At 38.8% G+C, this 20,741-nt stretch overlaps 1 protein-coding gene across 3 annotated transcripts in view; it reads left to right on the top strand.

The window, feature by feature from the left end:
• The first annotated feature begins 5,093 nt into the window (after positions 1 to 5,093).
• The window catches only part of LOC101969083 (sentrin-specific protease 5), a 39,612-nt gene continuing 23,964 nt past the window's right edge, over positions 5,094 to 20,741 (top strand). For 2 of the 3 annotated variants that reach the window (XM_013365539.4, XM_013365540.4), the window contains exons 1-3: positions 5,094 to 5,302; positions 12,100 to 12,147; positions 15,378 to 16,921. In XM_013365539.4, the coding sequence (XP_013220993.1) occupies positions 15,409 to 16,921 (1,513 nt within the window). In that variant the 5' untranslated portion in view covers positions 5,094 to 5,302; positions 12,100 to 12,147; positions 15,378 to 15,408. The remainder of the gene's footprint in view (positions 5,303 to 12,099; positions 12,148 to 15,377; positions 16,922 to 20,741) is intronic. The other variant, XM_005340970.5, reaches the window with a different exon arrangement.

Here is a 20,741-nt window from a genome sequence, read left to right on the forward strand (position 1 = left end):
CTTATATAATACGAAATATACAAATCCCTTTACAAATAATTGTAAATCCCATAATTCATAGGATAAAATTAACTATTGACACAGAAATATATGTTAAGGAGTTATATAGGAGATGCCCACAGAAAACAACATGGCACATACCAACAATATAGAGACAACACATCAGGAGAACAAGAGAGATTTTAGAATGGATAGCTATAGCTGGACTAGCATTAGGAGAAATTGTTAATGAAAAACGTATAGAAGATATGGATGTTAGAATCACAGCTCCAGAACACATTAGAGATAAAGGAATTCATGGCTTAAAATGATTTATAAATCAATATATACAATCACAGAAGTTATACATTAAGCTGAATTATAGAGGCAAACTATAGTTCAGACATTAAAAGCCCAAAAATAATATTATGATGATTTTATACAGAAAATGGATATGAAGATGAACACAATAGCATATGTGTTCAATATGAATGTACACAATTGAAACTGTTACAAGAACAATCCAGAGCAGACTTACAACATTTACTTAATACAGTACAGGGTGAACATACAAACTTGTATAAAATTATACTACACCCCAGTAGAGATACATACTGCACTAAAACACTTTGTAAGTTATCCTTACTAAAAATTTTGTTTACATACACATACACAGCATATCATGGACCAACATTATATAGAAAAATAGGGAACACTTTCATAAAGCCATTAAGATCAGGCATTATTTTAAATGGAACAGTAATGTCAGTAATACCAATTGACATATTAACTTACCTATTCTTAGGAAATATAAACCATCATGAACTACATAGATCTAAGATTACCATAACAGACCCACAGGAAGAGTTGCAATTTGATTTCTTGTATCTAATGAGATACAAGATCTATACAATTGGGAAATAATCTCTTTGCAGTCTGTGCATCTTATACCTTCAGCATAACTTATCCATATAAACATATACACCAAACAACACAAACAAGGACAACTACACAAAATATATCTGAGATCAGCACCAATAATGAATGTTATTGTAATTATTATGAGTATCCTGACACCAATATATGTTTTGGTGAATGTAAAACAACCCATGAAGCAGGATGCCATATGGTATCCAACACATAGAAGTTAACATTACACACTAAATCTGGTAGTAATATAGTAGCATTCTCAAACCAACAGATACAGATGAAACACACATTACAAACTAACATGGTATTTGATGAAGATGAGGATAAACCAGACATACAATTGGAACATATGAAGCGACTTCAAAACCAGGTTGAACATAATATAGAACAACTACAAAGACAGGATGCTCAAATACACAGGATATAGCTCAAATACACAGGATATAGCACAATAATACAAACTACATTGTTTCACAGATAGTATATGTACTTGAAACAGATTCTTTAGTATATAAACATAATATAGTCAATAGACGCTATTCTTGAGCAGATTTATGCTATAGGCTCCTCAAGTTTGACACTGTGTGCTGGCACATTCCAAACTGGTTCCAAGATCTAAAAGAAATTTTCCACTATTCACTTATACTCATATTTTATTATAGTCTTAAAAAATTTAGAATGTGTGCAAAGTGGAATAAAGAAATTAAAACCAGAGAAGAACTTAAGAAACATGTAGCGAATATTAGATGGCTGTGTGAACACTCTATGATCATGTTTGATAATAAAGAAGTGAACATAACATATACAAATATTACCTACACTTTACAGCTCACTTGGACATACCCACCAAAGAGAACACTGAATTCACTCGTCTGTGTCAACACTTACCTGGACACACTGAAACATGAACTGTGGAACTTGGAATATCATTTTATAGCATTAATTGAAAATAACTTCCATCTTCCTCTTTATGCTAGCATTTTGAATTATATTGATTGTAACAAACCTTATGATTTATGCAAAATTGTTGGTGAATAACATTAAATTTAGGTTTAGAAGTTTGCTGTGTGCTACTAGGTTTGAAGTGACATATAGATATACTTTAATTGAATTTCTATGGCAGATAGTTCATAATAGATTCACTAGGAAACTAAAATACTTAGGATATAAGAGGATCTGGAAACAATGGAAAGCAAGACCATTTATCAGGAATTACTGGACTGTATAACTAGAAATGTAAAGCAAGGTCATGTCATTATAATTCATATACAACATTGTAGGTTCCTGGTATATACATCAGAAATGTGCTTGTTGCTAGGCCCTTGGATTTCACACAAAGCTTATGCCGGGAGGGGGTGGATATACCCATATAAATTCCCACATATTTTATATACCTTTAAAAATCAAATAACCCCACCTATTCTAATTTTCACAACTTTAACTTAGAATCTTTGTAGGAAATATAGATAATATAGTACTATTAGAACATAATATGTTTGCATCCACTGACATTGTTCCACAAAAGTTTAAAGTTGAGCCATTTACCTTTTATAATATTAACCACATTTTGCTATTCTACTACTCCCTGATCCAACTAATAGGACAGGCTCTACCCTTCTCATTAGATACAAGAAACCAAATTGCAACTCTTACAAATATGTACTTTTTATGAATAAAGCATATTTTCCAGAATAAGTACTACAGGGCATAATACCCAGACAGAAATATTGATCTTAACAGTAGGACCCAACCAATATCAGCACACCCAGCACAATGTCCACAGTTTACATATAATTCTAAAAAAGACATGATATTGGAACAAACTAGGAAAAATAAAATCAGAATTCAAAACTTTCAGGATTATTTCCCTTATTCCACAATATATGCATGTGCGAACCTATGGCAATACATTGACCCAGACCTCAGAGTGCTTCATGAGGATTTTGATCTGAAAGAATCGATAGAACAAAGGTGGATTCAGGAGAGACTAGGCTCTGTCTTTGAAGATGGAAGTTTGTATTATTATGAAAACAAAATGTCAGAAACAGTTATTGTAACACCTATGTGTGTTAATCCAGAGGGACCAACTACGTTCTTTTATTTTAGCCAATATCTGGACTCAATTTGTATGTGATCATTTGATAACCTGGTGGTGACGATTGTGATCAACTGGGAAAAGGTAAAGGAAACAGTCCATTGAGACCTACATGCAAGACAAACTTATAAATGTTTTAACCCAATTGTACAAACTAATTATGATTACATTGTAATTACCATCCCTGGTTACATTGCTACCACTTTGCTACCATCTTGTTTCAAACAGATGTAATTGGACTATGCTCACTATTGGTGGTTATGGAATAGTATAACAGTCCATGGTGAGAAGTGTCTTTTGGACATATGTGGAGTCTGGCCTTTGCCAGTGGAATAGGCAATGCCTCCGTATTGATTAGCAGCGCCCACTTTGGGCACCCCCTGAGTGTGGACACTGTGAATCAAGGGGGTGGACTGCCTTAACCAAAAAAGAGCCTTAGCCTAAATAACTCCATTTTTAAATAAATTGCTGTCCCCACCAGGCACACATACGGAGCCCTCCAATATGATCATCAGGCATAGCCTGATAAAATAAGTCACTTTCCACAACCCTGATAAGGGCAAAAGGCTAGGCAAGAGAATCGAACAAAAACCACAAGACCAGATGTCCTGAGAAACCTGGTAACAGCTGATAGGAACTGAAAGGGCAGTCAGAAACCCCAAAATTTAGCATAAATGATGGCGCAAATGAACAGACATTCATCCAGCTGGCACTGATGCCCACATGCCAGAGAGCTTGATGAGGACCTGGACTGACATCCCAACTCTTCTCATCATTTGCCTGAGCCTCTGCAGCATCCTCACCATTCTCAAACTCTACAGCCACATCTTGACCCTAGTGAGAACCCCACTTCTTCTTACAACCCTCTCCTCAGCTGGCCATCTGCTTCACCCCAGGAGAAGTCTCCATCAGTTCCTGACCTGATCACTGTGGTCTGAGTGAGTGTGCATCTGCTGGACTTAAGGCCTAAGGCTTGAGACTTTAGATCTGGCACTTGAGCTTAGTATGCAGAGGGAATTTCTATGATGAGCCTGTCATATAAGTGTGTTTGCAGTGCTTAGAATTAACCTAGAATTGTTTGCTATGAATTGATTATGTCTATTTCAGTGCCTAGCATTAAGGATTGTCATTTTCTTGATTAAGAACCTATAGAGTGAAATTGTATGGAGTAATTTGAGTAAATAAAGCATTGAAAAGAGCAGAAGTGCATGGACATTCTTTATTTCTCCCCCTCCACTGCATAAGTCGCACCTTTGCCCATCGCGACATCCACTTCTATTACACTTTTATAGGAATAAAACTAGCTATGTTCTTCAAAAATCCAGCTTGGCACTCTCTTGGTCAGTGCTATGTCTTCCTTCTGCTAGAGCAGAAGTCCCAGGAGAGTTTTGTTCCTCTTGTAGTTTTGCCTTTATCTGATTTTTCTGATGCACAAAGCCCACTGAACCAGTAACAATTGAATTATTATTTATTCTCTTTCCCTACAGTTAGATTGAGGTCTTGCAAGAGAAACACTAGAATAAGTTCATATGCATATCGATGGGCTGGAGATAAGATAATATAGCTCAGTGATAGAGAACTTGCCTAGTATGTGGGTGCTCTGGGTTCAATCCCCAGCAGGAGGAAAAGTTTTATTGAATGAATAATGCTTCAGCATGGAAGGCTGACGTCACTTTCCTCTCTGTAAGAAAGAGGCTAGCAGATTTACTGCACAGATTTCCTATGTTTGTGTAGGCCAGTCATTGGAACTGAGGCTACAATGAGAAGACTCTGTCCTCCTTGGGAAGCATTCTTGGTCGGGCAGGGTCGGGTATACATAAAGAGGCAATTACAATACCAAAAGTAAAATCAGCATGCAAATCCGAGAGAAAACGCCTAGGCTAGGCCTCAAGAAGTGCAGTCCAAAGCAGGAACATGGCTTTTTGCTTTGGGCAAAGAGGGATAAGCAGAGAAATATCCTTGAGGCGCCAGGAGCCTTTAAGGACTAGAGTGGGAGGCTGTTGAGAAGCAGGAGCCACGGCGCCACGCCCCCACGCCAGCGCCCGCTTTCCCCGCCCCCTGCACGAGGCGCGGGCGGGGCTGCAGGCGGAAGGGCACGGGAGGAGGTGACGCGCTAAGTGAGCGCCGGCGGCGCGGCAGCGTCTCTGGAGAAGCTCAGCACCCGTGGCCGCCGGGAGCAGGCCGGGCACCTCCTCCCTAGCGGTGATTCCCTCTGGGCTGGCGAAGGCGAGGCCGCAGTCTTGGGTGCTACAGCGTCTGAGCCGTGGGGGGGCCAGGTGCCGGGAGCAAGAGACGCAGGTAAGCGGGAGCACGGGCGGCCCTCGGCCGAATGACGGATCGATCCCTGACCGTTCGTTCACCGAGCCGCTACGCGCCAGCTCATCGCCCCAGCCCGGAGGCCTTAAGCGCCAAACTCCCCTCACCCCAGCCCCGCCTCAAGCTGAGGGCAGCAGTTTCTTCCCCTGCACTGGGTCTTCTAGGGACGGGGAAGGAGCTGGTCTCGAGGGACCTCTGCTTCCCCTTCTTTCTTTCCAGCCCAAGCCCTGCGACGCAGGCAGCGAGAAAGCTAGCATCCCCCGCCGCTCTTCCTGAAGCTAGGGAAGGCTTTGAGAGGAAGACTGCTGTCAGAAACCCCAGCCCCTGTCAGCTTGCAAGTCAAGGGTCTTTAAGTTTTTCGGACAGTTCTGCCTCGTCCCTGCCTTGGTTTCTTGGCCCATGCTCTTGGGACCCTTTTCTAGAGGAAGGCTATGGCACTTGGACATTAAGGTGGAGGGAACCCGCTTTTTCTGTGCCATCTGTGCAAGGCGGTATCAACCTTCGATCCACTGTGTGGCCACTCTGAGGAGAAATGCTGTAGAGGTTGTGGGAGTTTTGAACTTGGAATCGGGAGAGCTGAGTTGAAATCCTACCCTGCCATTTGGTAGTAATTGTAATTCGCGTGTTAAAACTGGGGTTTCTTAAACTATATAAATTAGGAGAATAAACGAAATGTTTTGGGAGTCCAGTTAAACTCCTTTGAAAAGAGGTTCTAAGAGAAGAGGACACTTAATGGTACTAATGGTAAGTCCCTAATTGCGTTTTTTGTTTTGTTTTGTTTATATTTTTCCTTTTATCCAGAATAACTAAGTTTGGTCTGGAGAAGGGTGCCAGAACCTAATTGCAATCTGTACTTTGCATAGGCAGTCTCAGGAAAAAAACAGACCCTCTCCTACTCAGATGTTTTGTGTTTATTGATCAAACATTGGTATATGAAAAGGATGACTTAAATCAATTTTGCTCTTTACTCAAGATAGCTTTTCTCAGTTGGCTGTTACCAGGAGAAAAGCTGGGAAGACCTTTGTTTACACCTTGTCCCCTTTAGAAGGAATCCTCTGCAACTATTTTTGAAGACCCCTCACTCTACAACATTTCATGTTCGTTGAAAATGTGGAGAGAGTCTGTTCAGGAACTGGAATTCTTTAGTGACTGGATATTACAATTTTAAGTTAATTTGAGGAGTTACCTCTCCCCCTCTCCCTCCCTCCCCCCCCCTCTCTCTCTCTCACAGAATATTCACCACTGTAGTGTAATGGACCCAAATTACAAAAGTATTAGAGGAGAAGGGAAAGAGATGCACTCTGTGCATCAAGTCAGACTTGAGTCTCACCTACTCTTACAGTTACTTGGGAGGCTAATGTGGGAGGATTGTTTGAGCCCAGGAGTTGGAGGCCAGCCTGAACAGCATAGACAAGTCACCAAAAAAATAAAAACTTCAGATTCTTATGCCCTACTTCAGTAGGTCTGAAGAGCTATCTGGGCATTTGTAGTATTGATTTATTTATTTGATTAGTGGGGATGGAACTCCGGGCCTCATGAATGCCTAGGCAAGGATGCCTAGGCAACTCAGCTGCTGAGCTACATCCCCAACTCTATTTAAAAAAAAAAAAAAAATATATATATATATATATATATATATATATATATATTAGTTATGAACGGACACAATACCTTTATTTGTTTATTTTTTATGTGGTGGTGAGGATTGAACCCAGTGCCTCACACATGCTAGGCGAACATGCTACCATTCAGCCCCAGCCCCCGCACCCCCCCCACTTTAAGTAGTATTAATAATGATACTGAGGTTTGAAGCCCAGTAGCTTTATCACTAAGCTATATCTCCAGGTGTTTTATTTTTTAAATTATTTTACTTTATTGTTATTTTTGTGCCAGGGATTGAACTCAAGGGCACTTAACCACTGAGCCACATGCCCAGCCCTTTTGTTTATTTATTTATTTATTTTTTGGAGACAGGTCTCCACATTGCTTACTGCCTTGCTAAGTTGCTGAGGCTGGCTTCAAACCTGCGGTCAGCCTCCTCCTAGGCCTCCCAAGCCACTGGAATTACAGGCGTGAACCACCACCCCCCCATGGCTTATTTTTTTACTTTGACATAGGTTCTCGCTAAATTGCTGAGGCTGGCCTCAAACTTGCATTCTTCCTACCCCAGCCTCCTGAGTCACTAGGATTAGAGGCATGCACCATCATGATCTACTTTTTAAACTGAACTATTTTGAACTAGTGGTTTACTGAGTGTTTGCCATATGCTGAATTGCTTTTTCCCTCCAGTTTATTTATTTATTTATTATTCATTTTCCCATCTTGTTTAGAATATCCTGTGGCACCCTTGTGAAATCACTACAAAACCCTAGGTTACATTTGGGGAACTGTGGCCTAAGCTTTTAGGCATTTACCTCTATTCAAACACACATAATAATTTCCCTTTTTAACAAAAATGGGTTCATACATATTATTTAGCAACTTGACTCCTCCTCCCCTCCCCTTGTACTGGGAATTGAACCCAGGGGTACTCTAGTAACTGAACTATATCTTTACCTCTTTTTATTTTTTATTTTGAGACAGAGTCTTGCTAAATTACTGAGGGTCTCAATAAGTTGCTAAGCCTGGCCTCAGCTTGTGATCCTACTACCTTAGCTTCTTTTTTTTTTTTTTTTAAAGAAGGGAGGGGGGAGAGAGAGAGAGAGAGAGAGAATTTTTAATATTTATTTTTTTAGTTCTCAGTGGACACAACATCTTTGTTGGTATGTGGTGCTGAGGATCGAACCTGGGCCGCACGCATGTGAGGCGAGCACGCTACCGCTACCGCTTGAGCCACATCCCCAGCCCCCCTTTGTATTATTTGACATAGCATCTTGCTTAATTGCCCAAGACTTTTTTTTTTTTAACAATATGATATGTTAAGGATGGTGAATTGGTTGGACATATGTATAATTCCTGCACCAGCCTGAAAATGCCATTGAAACAATCCGCCCTAGATTGACAAAGAACAAAGGAAGTATGGATAACAAAGTTACAGAACCTGGAAAGCAGAAAAAAAAAAAATGGTGGTAATGTTTTAGTAGCCTTGAGAATGCTGAATCCTAAACTAACAGAGACAGCCAGAAATCCTCTTTTTTTTTTTTTTTGGTATCAGGGATTGAATCCAGAGGTGCTTAACCACTGAGCCACATCCCCAGTCCTATTTTATTTTTTATTTTGAGACAGTGTCTTGCCAAGTTGCTGTCAGCCTCAGCCTCCTAAGCTCTTGGTATTACAGGTATGCTCCACTGCACTTGGCCAGAAAGCCTTCTAAGTTTCAGGATTAGCCGTGTTATGCACTAATAAAGAACTGATTTAATTTATTTTTGAGATGGGGTCTCACTATGCTTCCCAGGCTGGTCTCAAACTCTTGGGCTCAAGCCATACTCCCCCCGTCTCCCAAGTGCTGAACTACAGGCATGTGCCACCACACCCAGTTTGTGTACCCCTACCCTGGTGCTTCTGGGAGTCTAACCCAGGGCCTTCTGTGTATAGGTAAGTGCTCTGTATCCCCATTCCTCACGTACTGTTTAAGTGGAGGTAGAAGTGGGACAAAGTATATAAGAAGTTACATGAAGAACTTTTTAAGAAAAATTTTCCAGATCTGACCTTTTTTTCCTCTCCGAGTACACATTAATAAGGTTAGCAGACATGAATTATCTGAAGTGGAGAAGGGTTATTATTTGGACTGGCAGATACCATGCATAGTTGTGAGGTACAGTGCTTTATAAAGGAACAGTGTACAAATTTATAAACTAAATATGGGAAACTATTTATTTCGTGAGTTAATTTCTAGAATCTTGCCCCTTTTATTTTTTAAATTTAATTTTTTTTTTTTTTGGTAGTGGGGATTGAACTTAGGGATGCTTTGCCTCTAAGCTTCACCCTCTTATCTTTTTTTTTTTTTTTTTTTTTTTTTTGAGACTGAAGCTCACTGAATTGTTTTTTAAAACTTTGCTGAGTTGTACAGGCTAACCTCAGACTTGCAGTCCTCCTGTCTGAGTCTCCTGAGTCACTGGCAGTATAGGTAGGCATCTTAACAGCTGGCTCCTTCTATACTTTCTTAATCTTTTTCTGAAACTCTTATTTGGATTTTTTTGTTTTTATTTTTGGTACTGGGTATTGAACCCAGGAACGCTCAACCTCTAATCCAAATCCCCTACCTTTTTTAAAATTTTATTTAGAGAGTGGGTTTCCCTGAGTGCTTAGTATCTCACTAAGTTGCTGGCCTGGCTCTGAACTTGGCATTTTCCTGCCTCAGCCTCCAGAGCCACTGGGATTACAGGCGTGCACTACCACACTCAGCCTTATTTGGATGTGTCATCTACTAGCATGGTCTATTAATTTTCTCATCTTTCTGTGTTATTTTCACTCTGTTGTCTTTTGGTACTTTCTGGGAGATTTCTTCAATTTTAAATATTTGCTTTTTAAAAAACTTCAGACTTTGAAATAACTTCAAACTTTCAAAATCAGTTGCAAATCAGGTCATTTTGGCACATGTCTGTAATTCCAGCCATTTAGGATGCTGAAATAGGAGAATCTCAAGTTTGAGGCCAGCCTAGGTAATGTAGCAAGACCTTATCTCAGCATAAGAAATATAAAGGACTAGGGGACTAGGGATATAGATCAGTGGTAGAGAGCTTGCCCAGCATGTACAAGACTCTGGGTTCAATCCTTGCAGTGCCAAAAACAAACAAAAAAAAAAAAAAATGGGGGGGTGGGGAGGCTGGGGATGTAGCTTAGTGAAAGAGCATCCCTGGTTTCAATCCTTAATACCTCAAATATATGTATGTGTGCCAAAAAAAAAAAAATATATATATATATATATATATATACACACACATTCATACACATACATACATATATATGGTATTATATAACCAGCACATGATCAAAACTATGAAATTGTCTTTAGAAAATACTGTTACTCTACAAGCCTTATTCACATTTTGTCTGTTGTCCCATCAATTTCCATTTCTAGATTAGGACTGAATCTAGGATTATATATTGCATTGCCATGTAACTTTAGTCTTAGTCTTTTAATCTCTATAGTTTCTCTTTGACTTTAATTGACACCTTTGAAGAGTTTTGGCCAGTCAGTGCCTATTGTTTCTCATGAATAAATTCAGGTTACACATGTTTGACAAGAATACCACAAGAGTGATGTAGTGTCTTATCAGGAGGCATATAATGTCCATATGTCTTCTAACTTTGATCACATGGTTACAGGGATGTTTGGCAGATTTTTCCATTGAAAGCTATTTAATTTTATAAGACACTATTTAAAGTGTCTTATAGGGGGTACTTTGAGACTATGTAAGTATCTTTTTTCTCATTGTAATTTCGCCCTCTGATTTTAGTATTCATAATTTTTTCTTTCCTGAGTCTCTTACTTCTCAAAGGGTTTGTAGATTTTAACTCCTATTTCCATCATTCCTTCCGCACTTAACTAATTTGAAATTCTCTGTAAGGAAGAGGTACCCATTTTTCCGATTTATTTATTGAGTCAAGTTTCTTGTATCACTGTAAACTCAAGAATACTTATTTTATTATTGGATTATAACCCATCACTGTCATTATGCATTTGGTTGCTCAAAGTTTTCTTGGCCATTGTGAGTTTCTTCATGTTGATTTCTGTATCTTTTTGACATATCTGTATGTATATTAAACACTAGTATTCATTCTGATACCTCCAATTTCAGTGTAGCACCATAGGTTCATTTTCACTTTCTTTGATCATCATTAGTTTTTCTTTCTACAGCAGCGAAATCTATGGTTCTAATTATGCACAACATATGTACTTATTCATTCAGTTTTAGAATATTGATGTTTTTAGGACTGGGAATGTAGCTCAGTGGTAGAGTGCTTACCTATCATGCATGAGACCCTGGGTTTGATCCCAAATAGTTTCCCCCATCCCACCCCCAAAATAAATATAGATAGATAGATGGTTTCAGAATTAACTTATATTTCTGTGGAAAAGCAATTAGTGTGCAAGATTTGTTCACAGTCTTTTTGTCTTTAGTTCTAGAGCATACAGCCACAATATTATTTTTTTAAGTTTTTTTAGATAATTATTTTCCTTTACTTTCAGTATGGTTATGTTATTCATTTGAAATGCAATTAGGTTTAAGTATATGAAGCATTAACATGGTTCTAAAAATTCAGAACTTTACAAAAAGGTATATATATTCAGAGAAGTACCTTTCCTTTCATCTTTTCTACTCATTCCCAGTTCCTCCATTCTTCTGGTGCCCACCTTCCATACAGTGGCATATTATTGATACTTATTTGAACTTAACTTTACTCAACAATATATTCTGGAAGTCATTCCATGTTAGTTCATATAGTGAATCCTCCCAACCCCCATACAGGGGATTGAAACCCTGGGTTTCAATTGAACTACCATTGAACTACATTACCAGCCCCCCCCCCCCCGCTTTTTTAAAATTTAATTTAATTTAATTTTATCTATTTTCAGAGAGGATCTCATTGAATTGCCCAGGCTGGGCTTGAATTTGTCATCATCCTTGCATCAGCCTCCCAAATTGCTGGGATTATAATTATAGCCTGTGCCACCAAACCTGGGTGTTCTTTTATAGCTTCTTGCATTGTGTGATAAGCCATAGTTTATTCAAGCACTATCCTATGTAGGTACATGTAGGTTATTTTCAATATTTTGCTATTAGAAACAATGTTGCAGTGAATAGTCTTGTACATATGTATTTTCATTGTTGCAGGTATGTCTTCAGGGTAAATTCCTTAAATTGGGGATGCTGCATATGAAGGTAAATACTTTTGTAGTTTTATTAAATATTACCAAATTCTCCTCCAAAAACATTGTATCAGTTTGTACTCTCACCAGCAAAGAAAGAAAATGTCTTTTCTCCAGCTGTGAAATATTTCTCTCTCTCTCTCTCTCCCTGGTGGGCGTGCTCTCTCTCTCACTTTTTTTTTTTCTTTTTTACATCTTGGGATTGAAACTGGGGCTTCACTCATACTAGGCAAGCATTCTACCACTCAGTTTCATGGCCAGACCTTTGCCAATTTTCTCATGAGTAAATTAACTTTTTTACCTTTCTTATTTTGTTCTGGGGATTGAACACAGTTACATTTAACCACTGAGCTCATCCCCAGATCTTTTCATTTTTTGAGACATTGAGTCTTGCCAAGTTGCTTAGGGCATCGCCAAGTTGCTGAGGCTGGCTTTGAACTTGAAGTCCTCCTATTCCCGAATCACTGGAATTATAGATGTGTACCACCATGCCCAACCTTATAGTGACATTGAACATGTTTTCTTATGTTTAGGGGTCATTTAGAAAATTTTATTTGTGAATTGTCTTGTTAGGTCTTTCTTTCATCTTTCTACTAGGTCAACAGGCTTTTTGTCCTTTATTCCTCAATTTAAGAGCTCTTTATGTATTAGGAATATTATAGCTCTAAATCCATGGTGTATATTGCAAGTATTTTATTTTTGGCTTATCAGTTATCTTTTATCTGTTAAGCTTTCTTCTTAAGGGGATTGAACCACAGAGATATACCTCCTGCTCTTTTTTTTTTTTTTTTTTTTTTTAAAGACTGTGTCTTGATGAATTGCTTAGGACCTCACTAAGTTGCTGAGGCTGGCCTCAAGCTGTGATCCTCCTGCCTCAGTCTTCTGAGTTGCTGGATTTATAGGCATGTGCCAATGCACTTGGCTGATAAGCTTTATATAGCTTTTCATTGTTCCTTTTTAAAAAAAATAACATTTTTTGTACATTTATGGTGATGGGGATTGAACCCAGAGCCTCACACATGCAAGGCAACTACCATTGAGCTACAACCCAAGTCGCCTTTTATTTTATTGTGGTAAAATATACATAATTTACCATTTTAACCATTTTTACGTGGACAGTTTAGTGGCATTAAGTACATTCACGTTACTTTGCAGCCACCACCACCATCCATCTCCGGGACCTTTTCATCTTCCCAAATTGAGATTATGTTCCCATTAAGCATGAATTCCCCTTTTCCTCTGTTTCTGATAGTTTTAAAAATTTGATTAATCTATAAATAGTTTTGTTTTATTATTAGTTTTAATCTGCTTTAGTTTTTTGCAAAGGTAGGGGAAAGAGATCTGAGGATTCAAGTGCTATTGCTTTTTTTGGTGGTGGGGGGGGTACTGAACCCAGGGTCACTCTATCACTGAGTTACATTCTCAGCCCTTTTTACTTTTTTACATTTTGAGGCAGAGTCTTGCTAAACTTCTGAGGTTGACCTCAAACTTGGGATCCTCCTGCCTTAGCCTCCTAAGTAGCAGGCATAACATGCTTGTGCCACTACACCCAGCTTCCCGCCTATTTTTTTAGATTTTTCACCACTTCTTCCTTTTTCACCTCCACCATATTTCTGATTTTCATCCTATTTTTAAGCCTTTCTGAACTGTAGCTTGCGTCTTGGTCTTCCCTACCATTGGCTTAGATTTCAGCTCTTGCCCTATTGGGTCTGCTGTTACACATTCATCTACTTGGGTCTTTCAAAACTTTTATTGTTCTTATCCCTTTTATTGTCTTTGTCCTTGAGGGGCTTTGCCTTTTAAAAAATCCAATTTCCATGCTGGGGATGTAGCTCAGTGGTAGCTCTATGGTAGAGCACTTCCCCAGCATGCATGAAGTCCTGGATAAGGCTCTGAGTTTAATCCTGAGTTTGGGGGGAGGGGAAAAAAGAGCAATTTCTGTCATCTCAGTGGGATTTTGAACAAGAACTGAGATACATATATTTATCCTTCTACTTTTGTTCTGATTAAAAACTGATACACAGAAATGAAGTACTCCAGACTGCTCTCCCATCCTCTCCTTCAGGCTGGGAAAACTTTCAATAAGTTGTTAGCTTATTGGAAAAAAAAAAAAAAAGCTGTCATTAGAATACTGGTTTCTATTCATAGTCTAGGGTTTCTTTGATCTCACCTATAGTGCCTGATGCCAAAACCTTCAGTAATGTTAGATATTACTAACTTGAGGGTAAATTGTGTTTGCTTTTAATTGCCATTCATTCCCATCTCTTATCATCGTGTTTCGGAAGTTTATATGTGTATGCTTGTGTTGGTTCTTGTTCTTTATATTCACTTGAGAGCCAGAATAACTGGGTGAGAGCACCTGATGAAATCCTTTTCCTGCACAATCACTCAGAGAGTCTTTGACTGGCAAGGAGCAGCCTGTTCTCTCTCTTGAGATACTGATATCATGTATTGATGGAGTATCTACCTGTAGATGACTCTACAGAGCAAAGGTACCTGCCCTTTTAAAATTTTGCTGTAGGAAACAAGTCATTTTGCTATGGGCAAATTCTAAATAAGTAGATATGGGACCTGAGCCTGTAGCTCAGTGGTGGAGCATATACATGGCCTGTGCGAGACCCTGGGTTAATCCCCAGTATGACAGAAAAACAAATAAGAAAGAACATGGAATTAGTCTTAAGTGGTATTTGGTTCCCTTTCCCTTCTCTGTTTTTCATTTTATAAATAAGAGCACAAAATTTGGATGACTTGCTTAATGTCACTTAGTTAACGAGAAACAGAGCCATCACTTAGAAATTCTGACTCCCAGTCCTGTGACTCTGTCCTGAGAAATGATTTTTGAAACTGATTTCTATTCAAAACAGGTGTACGGCCAATGGTGTCTTGTTAGTGCTCATGTCTTCTTTCTTCCCCAGTTTTTCGTTGTGATTAAAACCTTGATCAGGTAGGATTTCTTTTTCTTTTTTCTTTTAAGAAGATGAGCACAATATTATTCTTTTATTTACTTATTCATTTTTTTATATGATGTTGAGGATTGAACTCAGTGCCTCACACATGCTAAGTAAGTGCTCTACCACTAAACTACAACCCCAGCCCAATCAGGTAGGATTTCATTATTCAGTTGCGTTAAATTGAAATATATATGCTCTTTTTTCAATTTTTTTGTCTTCATTTCTGTGAATGCCTTCATGACCTTACTTTTAGATTGATACATAACATTTCTTTACATTTTCTTCTTTGTAGCTACATCCACATCTCATTATGCATCAGAAAAATGAAAAAACAGAGGAAAATTCTATGGAGGAAAGGAATCCACTTAGCCTTTTCTGAGAAATGGAATACTGGATTTGGAGGCTTTAAGAAATTCTACTTTCACCAACACTTATGCATTCTGAATGCTAAGTTGGGAAGGTCATTTACTTGGAATAGACAGTTGAGTCATTTTCATTGTAGAAAGAAGGCTCTTCAAATCCAGAAATCATGGATTCAGGATGAATCTTTTTGTGCTAAGACTAAATCTAGTGTGGCTACTCAAAATCCTAGTACTTTGTCTTCTAAAGTGAAAAGAAAGGACACTAAGTACTTCATTTCTTCTTCAAGGAGTCTTCTGAAACTCCAAGCAGAGAAGTTACTATCGTCAGCAAAGAACTCGGACCATGAATACTGTGGAGAGAAGAGTCTCTTAAAGGCAGTCTCTGGCTTGCCAGCAAGTAGTGCATTAGGTCAGACCAATGGTCATAGACCTAGGACAGTGCCACAGGCTTCTGAGTTTCCCATGAAGTTCACTGGGGAAAGCCAAAGTCCAGGTGAGAGTGGCAAGATTGTGGTCACCTTGAGCAATCATAAGAGAAAGCGCTTTTGTTATGGCTGCTGCCAAGGACTAGAACACCACAGGAGTGGGGGACCCCTGATTCCAAAAAAGTTCCAACTTAACCAACATCGAAGAATAAAAGTGTCTCCACTGATGATGTATGAGAAGTTATCCATGATTAGATTTCAGTATAGGATTCTCAGATCCCAGCACTTCAGAACGAAAAGCAAAGTTTGCAAGCCAAGGAAAGCCCAGCGAAGCTGGGTACAAAAGGTTACTGGGGACCACCAAGAGACCCTTAAAGATAATACGGAGGGTGGCAGTTGTAGCCCATTTCCTTCCCCAGAACCTAAAGATCCTTCTTGTCAGCATCAGCCATACTTCCCAGATATGGACAGCAATGTTGTAGTGAAGGGAAAGAATTCCCATATGCCTGATGATCACCCTAAAGGAAGTCCTTTCCCAGACAAGGAGCTTAATTTAGATGAAGCATTCCCTGACCAACAGAATGGCAATGCCACATATCCTTGGGACCAATCGCCTTCTTCGTCTCCAAAGTGGGAGTGTACAGAGCTGATTCATGACATGCCCTTGTCAGAACATCATTCTAGTAAAAGGTTCACTTCAGAAACTGAAAAAGAAATTATGACTCTGGATCAGGAAAATCGGACAAGCACTGTCAGTGATGACAGAGTAAAGCTGTCAGTGACCGGAGCAGATAAATCTGTGAGTAGTGTAGATGGGCCTGTGTCTGAAGAGAATGTTCACAATGAGAACTCCTACCAGATGGAAGAGGATGGATCTTTCAAGCAGAACATTCTTAGTTCTAAGTTGCTGGACCACCCTTACTGTAAAAGTCCACTGGAAGCTCCCCTGGCATGCAGTGAACTCAAACTAGAAAATCAACTGGGAGGGGGGAAGAACAACTCAAAAGCATCTCCAGTGGACGATGAACAGCTTTCAGTCTGCCTTTCTGGTATGCACTCTTCCTTTATTCTCCCCAACCTCTGGCCCACACTTGCTGTCCATTAACTTTTCTTATAATGAGTCCTGTTTTTCCCTCCCACACATGGCTCTCCCTTTAACCACTTGGATGTTTTTCTTGAGACCTTTTATATTGCAGTATTATGTAGAGTCCCACAAATTATTTTATGAATCCTTGACTGCTTAATGAACACTTAATATTAATTTTTAGTTGTTTCTTCTATAACAATGAGTTTTAATTTGGCATTTTTAACTTGGACATCTTTTTATGTGTTGAATATTTTTTTGTTTGTGCCTGGTTTTCCGGTGTTTGTTTTTCTATTAGAATGTTCCTATTTTGTTTATTTAATATGTAAGAAGATTCTGTGTACCAGCCACTATGCTGGTTCTTAAGAGTGTAGCAACAAACCAGGATATACTGGTTTCACTCCCCCTCTAAGCCCCCTGATACAAGGATTAAACCTGAGGTGCTCAGCTACTGAGCTGTATCCTCAGTCCCCAGCCCACATCATGTCTTCTCTTGTCAAAGTTTACATTAAGCACGTAAATTTATCTTAGATGTAAAAGAGTACTAATATGTTTATATAAGGGTGTTACATTTATTATGTTAGTAATCCCCTTATATAAACTTATAATTAAAAACCAAAAACAACCAAAACAACAGGTTTTATTTTTATTTTTGTTTTTTAAGAGAGAGAGAGAAAGAATCCTTTTTGGAGATGGACACAACACAATGCCTTTATTTTTATGTGGTGCTGAGAATCGAACCTGGGTCCCGCCCATGCTAGGTGAGCACTCTACCGATGAGCCACAATCCTAGCCCAACAGGTTTTTAATTGAAGCATAAATTTTGGCATATTCAGAAAATGATATGCATCATATAAGCCTTTAAGATTATATTTAGGGCTAAGAGTATAGCTAAGTGGTAGAGGGAGTGCCTCTTGTGTTAAGTTCAGTTCCCAGCACCACTATAAATAAGCTCAATTTATATTTTGATATTGAAAGATATCTGTGTAAAATTAAAAGAGCAAGGAGAAAAATGGTTTGAGTTTTTATGATAAAAAGTAGAGGGTTAATAAATCATTTATTTATTTAGGTATTGGGGATTCAATCCAAGAGTGCTTTACCACTGAGCTACATACCCAGCCCTTTTTATTTTTTATTTTGAGACAGTGTCTCGCCAAGTTACTGAGTTTAGCCTTGAACTGAAAAATCCACCTGCCTCTGCCTCCTGAATTACTGGGATCCCAGGCTTGTGCCACTGTGTCTGGCAGCAAATCTTTTAAAAAATGATTTCTGTTGTTTATACTGTCCTAGAATAAAAATGAAGGGCTGGCGTTGTGGCTCAGTGAGGCCCTGGGTTCGATCCTCAGCACCACATGAAAATAAATAAATAAAGTATTGTGTCCAACTGCAACTAAAACATAAATTTAAAAAAAATACATGAAACCTATTTTTCTTAGTAAAAGGTTAGCAGCACCATAATACTTTAACCTGAAAAAAAATAACTTTTTCCCACAAATACTGATCAACTTTTATAAATGTAACATTTCCAAATATGATATGGCATATAGTAAAGCTGTGGCATGACCTGAGGAAGTAGGAAGTTTTACAGAATACCATACCCATTTAGTGACACTGTAACTTATTATTTTAGTAGGCTAAAGGAGAAAAATCATAGATCTTAGTAGGTCTTTAAAACCCTTTAATAAGACTAGAAATATCTAGACACTCTGGTATACACCTGTAATTCCAGCAGTTTGGGAAGGTAAGACAGGAGGATCACAATTTTGAGGCCAGCCTCAGTAACTTAAGCAAGACCATGTCTCAAAATAAAAAATTAAAATGTCGAGGGATGCACCTCAGTGGTAAAGGCCCCCTGGGCTCAGTCCCCAGGACAGTACCAGCAACAACCAGGATCAAAGGAAATGTCCTTCACTTACCTTCACTTGGTAAAGAATATTTGTCAGAAACACAGAAGAGTTCCAGGTTTTAGAGGATGAAGTTAAATACATGAAACCTATTCTTCCTACCCACTTCATAGAAATTATGAAAATATATTTATGCTCAAAAATGAGGAGAGTTTTGGTGAATGAGAAACTCAGAAGTTTCCCCAAGACAGAAAATAAAGGGAAGTCTTGAAGGGCAGAAGGAATTCAATGCAGGAAAATGGTGAAATACTGAAGGTGGTCATTTCCTGGAGTAGATGAAAGGGGAGACCGATAATAAAAGTTTGATTAGTTGTAAAAGCTCGCTACCTGTGCCACATCTTGACAAAGACAACAACTGCTATCAAATCAAAATTCTAAGAAAGGAAATAGGACATTTGCCCCAACCCTGTAACACCTGGAAAGTATCACCACTCCCACTGAAAGTAATTCAGGGCAGAGTAACAGCTACTGGCCCATCACAGTCCCTTACCCTCAGCAAGTACCTAAGGAGAGGTGAGCTCACAATCTTATCAATCTGAAAAAAGTCAACACAACAAGAGAGAGAAATGTAACACATATAAGTGGTAAACTTGAGTAGTCAGTATTATTAGAGCAATAGGAAAGAGTGTAGGGCAGAAGGCACAGTAGATATTCCCTTAACTGACTTATGTAGCATTGGCCATAATTGAGTTCAATAGGATGCTAAATGCTGGCTCTACCATAACTGTCACACTCCTTTCAGTTGATTTATATATTTAGGAGGCCATTTTTTAAGTTGAGTTGGTTGTACTTATAAGAAACTTATTACAGTTTCATTATTTCTTTCGGTACTGCATAAATTGATGAAATGAGCATAAAAAGAAAAATAACTCCCTTGAAAAACTGAGTGCTTCCCCCCACCCCCAGTGGTCCTCGGATTGAATCCAAGATATGGTTCATGATAGGCAAGCCATCCACCACTGAGCTGCATTCCCTAGCCCTTTTATTTTTTGGAGACAGTCTTTCCCAGACTGGCCTTGAACTTGGAGTCCTCCTGCCTCAACCTCTTGAGTAACTCGGGTTACAGGTATGTACCACCGTACCTCACTCAAGTTGAACACATTTAATGACCATTAATCACTATTTGCTATAGTAAATGTGAATACTGAGTTACACTTGTACACGACAACTATAAAAAATGTGTGGTAGAATATGACAATTGAAGGTTCTATACTCAGATTACTTGGCAAGATGTCTTCTTTCACTTCAAAGAGCTTAAAGTTCTCTCTCATGAATGTATCAGGAGATGATGGGAGGGAAACTGAAGAAAATAACAAAGTCAATGTTTTAGAATTAAAGAGAAAAATAAGCGTCTTCAGATTGAAAGATTTAGGGCTGAGGGTATAGTTCGGTGGTAAAGCACTTGCCTACCATGTCTAAGGCCCTGGGGTTCATCCCCAGCACTGTAAAAGGAACCAAATTAGGAAAGTGCAGTACATGCCAATCATGATTAAAACACCACTCAAATTTTGTTCAGTGGAATTATGGAACATTAAGGATTAAGAGAAATAACCAGAATAGTTATGTTTGGAAGAAAAGCAATAGATCCTGTTCCACAGTACATTCTGGGTGGATTGAAATTTTAAATAGAACTAAGTACAGAAAACATTTTGTTATTATTATTATTTTTTTTTAATGTGCTGCAGGGGATGGAAAGCCCTCTACCACTGAGCTACACCCCTAGACACATACAAAATTTTTGTTGGTGCTGGGGATTTTACGCAGACCTCATGCATGCTGAGCACTCTATCTACCACTGAGCTTCACCCACAGCCCCCAGACACAAAAAAATTGTGGATGAAAGTTCATAACACCATTATTCATGTTAACCCCAAATCAGAA

The sequence above is a fragment of the Ictidomys tridecemlineatus genome, chromosome 3, assembly GCF_052094955.1.
Source record: "Ictidomys tridecemlineatus isolate mIctTri1 chromosome 3, mIctTri1.hap1, whole genome shotgun sequence".
NCBI classification, from domain to species: Eukaryota; Metazoa; Chordata; class Mammalia; order Rodentia; family Sciuridae; genus Ictidomys; species Ictidomys tridecemlineatus.